Source organism: Salvelinus alpinus, chromosome 6 (genome assembly GCF_045679555.1).
Source record: "Salvelinus alpinus chromosome 6, SLU_Salpinus.1, whole genome shotgun sequence".
NCBI lineage: Eukaryota > Metazoa > Chordata > Actinopteri > Salmoniformes > Salmonidae > Salvelinus > Salvelinus alpinus.
The window spans coordinates 5,958,109-5,964,578 of record NC_092091.1 but is presented as its reverse complement, the minus strand read 5'-3'; the positions used below and the strand labels follow the sequence as shown (position 1 = coordinate 5,964,578).

Sequence of the window (6,470 nt, the reverse complement as noted above, 5' to 3'; positions counted from 1 at the left end):
CCCCATTGTAGCTAATTATCTAGAACACATTGTACAGTTTTACAACCACGTATGAGTTATTATGGACGCTTATAGTTAGTATCACAGCATATCAGTTTAAGACATTACAACATTCATTAAAAGCATTATAGATATGTACTTCATAGAAACTGTTACCCTTTATATATTCTAACCACTCTATTTCATTTATTCCATATTAAGGGTCCTAACCTAGGAACTAAAATATTTGTCTCCTTCTCAACTTTGCCTGCAGTTCTCTCTCTCCTTCCCTTCCTCTAACCCCTCCCTCTCTCACTCACTCCTTCCCTCCTTCTAACCCCAGCCCTCTGGCAGAACCAGGAAGTCCCTCCCCTTCACAAACGTTCTTATGTGGAAACGAAACTGATCAGAGTCTCTTTGTCGTCTGTCTGTGTGAGAGTGAACAACCGTCCAAATGGCTCAACAGGGAGTTCTGCTGGACCAGGACCAGTTCTGTTGTTCTGTCTGTCTGGATCTACTGAAGGAGCCGGTCACCATCCCCTGTGGACACAGTTACTGTAGGAGCTGTATTGAGGGCTGCTGGGATCAGGATGTTCTGAAAGGGGTCTATAGCTGTCCTCAGTGCAGACATACCTTCACTCCAAGGCCTACGCTGATGAAAAATAACATGTTGGCTGATATGGTGGAGAAACTGAAGAAGACAGGACTCCAGGCTGCTCCCCCTCCTGCTCTGTGCTATGCTGGACCTGGAGATGTGGCGTGTGATTTCTGCACTGGGACCAGAAAGCAGAAAGCCCTCATGTCCTGTCTGGTGTGTCTGGCCTCTTACTGTGAGACTCACCTCCAACCTCACTATGAATTTCCTGCTTTGAAGAAGCACAAGCTGGTCAAAGCCACCGCACAACTACAGGAGAAGATCTGCTCTCATCATGACAAACTGCTGGAGGTTTACTGTCGTACCGATCAGCAGTGTATCTGTCTGCTGTGTGTGATGGATGAACATAAAGGCCATGATACAGTGTCAGCTGCAGCAGAGAGGACTGAGAAACAGGTAAGACCAGAACAACTTGTTGGTGACTGTCTGATAAACAAAGAATTAAAGATACAATAGGAACTAAATCTGTTTGAATATGAGATCATTCAAATTAAATCGATCCACAAATATGAACACAAACCTTGAGTATATAGATATGTTAACCCAGATTCTCCAAATGTATCACCATTTTCTAAAGTCAAACACTATTATCATTCTGAATGCCCTTTTATGAATCCAAAGTTCAGTCTCAACCCCTTGATACATGTAGGCCTACCACAAAAACTATAATCATTCACATAGCAACATAATATAATATTGTAAAGGGACTTCCTCGGGATTGTAGACCTTCCTCTCGATGTGTCCTATGTCACATTACTATACTATTGATCTACTGGACTAATAAAGCTTGATAGCTCATTGAAGAGTGATTCTCCACAGAGGCAGCTGGGGATGAGTCAGAAGAAGGTCCAGCAGAGGTTCCAGGAGAGAGAGAAGGAGCTGAAGAATCTCCAAAAAGCTGTGAAGTCTTTCAAGGTGAGTATTGTTGACCAGAGGAGACACATCATTTTACTTCTCTCCTCCAGTCAGAGAGAGGGAGAGGGGCCCCTATCCAATCCCACTGACCCCACTGTTAAGAACAGGCTGTCTGGACCCCTTTCAGAGAATAGACTGGTTCATGTAACTGACTGGGCTAGCTCATCACATAACCATGAGTAACCATGACTGACTCATGTCGTGATTTGACTTCAGAAGAGTTACAGGGTGTGTTGAGTGGTGGTGTCCCGTCCTCCCAGGTCGTTGGCATGGTGCAGGAGCAGATAGGATCAAAGTAGTGGAATGGGGTAGTGGGTTTTTAATGAGTGTAGGGTTAGTTGGCATGGTGCAGGAGCAGATAGGGGCAAAGTAGTGGAATGGGGTAGTGGGTTTTTAATGAGTGTAGGGTTAGTTGGAAGGGTGTTACTTAGTTTTATCATAATTTCCCCTTTTCCCATTTTGTATCACAAAGTAAAATAGATTTATATTATTGTCCAGTTGGGGGCAGTAATGCAACATATTGGATGCCAACCACCGTTAAACTCCAAAGAAGAAGAAGAAACGTTATATTATGTCTATGTACAGTGTTGTAACGATGTCTCTCTCTCTTATTCCATCACTTTCGTGGTAGTTGGTTGTGTGGGTCTCTGGTTATGAATGAGGTGCTGACAGACAATCGTTGATGGATATTTATAGAGCTCTGATCAGGAAAACAATTGATTACAGGTGTATAGTTTATGGAACAGCAGCAAAGACTTGTCTTCAGAAGCTGGACAGAATCCAGTATATAGCTTTAAGGATATGTATTGGTGCATTTAAATCAACATCTGTATGTGTCCTACTAGGGGAGGCAGGTGAGATGCCTTTGGATATACGGCGTAATAAATTGTCATTAGCTTATTGGGTTGAAAGGCTGTGAGGTTGAGCATCCCACTGCTACTGTTCTAGATGGCTGTTGGGAATATACTAGTAGACAAGGCAGTGGTTTTGGTTGGACAGTTGTAGGTATCAATGTTATTATGGAGAATTGACAGAATGGGTGCAGTAGTGAGATTCTGCTGGGTTCCAGCACATTCAGGTGTGGAAAGAAATTAAATTGTAGACCAGTTATCTAAAATAGTTTTGAAACAAGATATAATATATATTAATGTTCCACTGGGTAGAGGTGAGGCCAAATGTAAGATCCGAGCCATTTTGATAGATGTGTGGCAGAAGAGATGGGACTCTGAGAACAAGGGACAGCATTTATATGTCCTGTAAAGGTCGGTGGACCAAGGATCAAAGGTCAGATTAGGAAGGAAGAGGTGGTGTTTACTCGATTGTGTTTAGGACATTGTACATTGAACTGGTCCTTACATCTGGTTGGCAGCATGTGAATGGTTTGTGTCTGGAGGGTATGGTCAATGAAACGGTGGAGCATGTGTTGTTATATTGTTGTAAGGATGTTGAAGAGAGGGAAAGATTGAAGTGTAGGGTCATTGAGGTTGGATGGGGTTGGGGGGGGTTTGAAAGGGATTTGGGGGATGGGGAAGGGTCTATTAGAAGTTAGTAGGACTCTTTTTTATTTTCTCAGAAGTTCTGAGTTAGGTAGGAGGATTTAGAAATGGTGTAAACCGTGATTGAACACACTCCAGCACAGTAGGTGGCGCCATGCACCTTTAACGTTGGTTTGTGAACCGCCATTATATCATAGAAGAAGAAGTTGGTCTGTGAGGGTTTTGTGGTTCCTGAGGAGGGCTACTATTCTTTTTTTTTTGGTTTTCAAGTATTTTCAGAATTGATTAAAGCCAAAGCTAAAGCTACCCTAAACAATTCAATATATCAGTCAATATATTTTCTCTGTGATTTGTTGTTTTCCCGTCAACCGTTCCATCGCATCTTAACCGTGTTACCGGGCGGGCACTAGGACCCGGGGGAGGCTGCTGCTGCAGAGGCTGCTGCACCGGTAGTGACGTCAGTCCTACTTGTAGCTCATTGTGGTCAACGTCAGCTGTGGCTCGAGACTGCTAGCTAACGGTTAACGGAGAGAAAAAGACTCTGACAGGACACATTCATGTAGATAGGCTATGATGGCAATTTGTGGTAAGTTACAATAGAGAGAGAGACTTTTCACAACTATAGACTTTGGTCAGAATCAAAGCTTTGTTAACCAATACGTTTTTATGTGAGGCTGCCGGTAAGTTACAGTGTAACAGACGTTGTTAGCTAGCTAACGGTAACGTTAACGGTGTCTTTTAAATTCCACATAAGTTATGTGGCGATGATATCTAGTTAACGTTGTATTTAATGTAGTTTTACTCTCTGTACCAGGCTATAAATGACACAGATGATATCTAGATAACGTTGTATTTAATGTAGTTTTACTATCTGTGCCAGGCTATAAATGACACAGATGATATCTAGATAACGTTGTATTTAATGTAGTTTTACTATCTGTGCCAGGCTATAAATGACACAGATGATATCTAGATAACGTTGTATTTAATGTAGTTTTACTATCTGTGCCAGGCTATAAATGACACAAATTATATCTAGTTAACGTTGTATTTAATGTAGTTTTACTATCTGTACCAGGCTATAAATGACACAGATGATATCTAGTTAACGTTGTATTTAAGTTTCCATGTGAGTCATTTAGCAGACACTCTTATCCAGAGCCACTAGGGTTAAGTGACTAAATCTGCCTAAAAAAGGCGATTTACAGATTTTCCCCCTAGTCTGCTACTTAACACCAAGCGGTCCAGGAGGGGAGACAAGTTGTTATTTTCCAGTTTGGTCCTAAGAACAGGTTTTAGTGGTCAAATAAAAAGGGAGACATTTTTTGGTGCCATTTAGGGGAAATGGAATTCTAAGGATCATTCCAGTCAGAAGAGGCTCTGTGAAGGTTCGTTTCAATTCATTTGCTATGGCCTCGCTAGTGTTCCAGCTCAGACAACGTTCTTTGGCCGTTTGGACTCGTTCTATTGTCCAGCCAACTAGGACTCAGGGGGCAGAGGCTGGGTCTAGCTCTGCTACGGGGCAGGCTACTGGAGGGGGTACCAGGAGGGAGGAGAGTAGAGCAGGACCAAGAGGTGTTCTGTACCTGTCTGTCCAGGAGGGAGGAGAGTAGAGCAGGACCAAGAGGTGTTCTGTACCTGTCTGTCCAGGAGGGAGGAGAGTAGAGCAGGACCAAGAGGTGTTCTGTACCTGTCTGTCCAGGAGGGAGGAGAGTAGAGCAGGACCAAGAGGTGTTCTGTACCTGTCTGTCCAGGAGGGGGGAGAGTAGAGCAGGACCAAGAGGTGTTCTGTACCTGTCTGTCCAGGAGGGAGGAGAGTAGAGCAGGACCAAGAGGTGTTCTGTACCTGCCTGTCCAGGAGGGAGGAGAGTAGAGCAGGACCAAGAGGTGTTCTGTACCTGCCTGTCCAGGAGGGAGGAGAGTAGAGCAGGACCAAGAGGTGTTCTGTACCTGTCTGTCCAGGAGGGAGGAGAGTAGAGCAGGACCAAGAGGTGTTCTGTACCTGCCTGTCCAGGAGGGAGGAGAGTAGAGCAGGGCCAAGAGGTGTTTTGGGTACCTGTCTGTCCTGGAGGGGGGACAAGGTCTGGTGGACCTGGAGAGCAGGGTGGCAGCGTTCTGACTCAATGAGGTGCAGAGAAGCTACTGTACCAACTGTCTCTCTCTCTCTCTCGGTCTCTCTCTCGGTCTCTCTCTCTCTCTCTCTCTGTCTCTCTCTCTCTCTCTCTCTCTCTGTCTCTCTCTCTCTGTCTCTCTCTCTCTCAACAGCGCTCTGCACAGGCAGCAGTGGAGGACAGTGATCAGATCTTTACTGAGCTGATCCGCTCCATTGAGAGAAGGAGCTCTGAGGTGAAGGAGCTGATCAGAGCCCAAGAAAAGGCTCAAGTGAGTCAAGCTGAAGGACTCCTGGAGCAACTGAAGCAGGAGATAGCTGAGCTGAGGAAGAGAAGCACTGAGCTGGAGCAGCTCTCACACACAGAGGATCACATCCATTTCCTCCAGGTAACTAAACTGTCTTGTTACATGTGATATGAAATGAACTTCATGTGAAACTATTCATCTACATCATTATGTTGTCCTGTCTCTCTCTCTGTCCCTGTCTCTCTCTCTCTGTCCGTCCCTCTCTCTCTGTCCGTCCCTCTCTCTCTCTCTGTCCGTGTCTCTCTCTCTGTCCGTCCCCCTCTCTCTGTCCGTCCCTCTCTCTCTCTCTGTCCGTCCCTCTCTCTCTGTCCGTCCCTCTCTCTCTGTCCGTCCCTCTCTCTCTCTCTGTCCCTCTCTCTCTCTCTGTCCCTCTCTCTCTCTCTGTCTCTCCCTCTCTCTCTGTCTGTCTCTCTCTCTCTCTCTGTCCGTCTCTCTCTCTCTCTCTGTCCGTCCCTCTCTCTCTCTCTGTCCGTCTCTCTCTCTGTCCGTCTCTCTCTCTGTCCGTCCCTCTCTCTGTCCGTCCCCCTCTCTCTCTCTGTCCGTCTCTCTCTCTGTCCGTCCCTCTCTCTCTCTCTGTCCGTCTCTCTCTCTGTCCGTCTCTCTCTCTGTCCGTCCCTCTCTCTGTCCGTCCCTCTCTCTGTCCGTCCCTCTCTCTCTGTCGGTCTCTCCCTCTTTATTTCCCGGTCTCTCCCTCTTTCTGACCCTGTCTCTCCCTCTTTCTGACCCTGTCTCTCCCTCTTTCTGTCCCTGTCTCTCCCTCTTTCTGTCCCTGTCTCTCCCTCTTTCTGTCCCTGTCTCTCTCTCTGTCGGTCCCTCTCTCTCCCTCTGTCTGTCCCTCTCTCTCTGTCTCTGTCGGTCCCTCTCTCTCTCTCTGTCGGTCCCCCTCTCTCTCTCTCTCTGTCGGTCCCTCTCTCTTTCTCTCTCTGTCGGTCCCTCTCTCTCTCTCTCTCTGTCGGTCCCTCTCTCTCCCTCTGTTTCTCTCCCTCTGTCGGTCCCTCTGTCTCTCT

General features: G+C 46.2%; 1 protein-coding gene across 1 annotated transcript in view; it reads left to right on the top strand.

Moving 5' to 3' along the window:
* Positions 1–367: 367 nt before the first annotated feature.
* LOC139577456 (tripartite motif-containing protein 16-like) overlaps positions 368–6,470 on the top strand; it is a 23,139-nt gene continuing 17,036 nt past the window's right edge. The window contains exons 1-3 of the mRNA XM_071404464.1: positions 368–1,030; positions 1,454–1,549; positions 5,311–5,544. Of these exons, the coding sequence (XP_071260565.1) occupies positions 434–1,030; positions 1,454–1,549; positions 5,311–5,544 (927 nt within the window). The 5' untranslated portion in view covers positions 368–433. The remainder of the gene's footprint in view (positions 1,031–1,453; positions 1,550–5,310; positions 5,545–6,470) is intronic.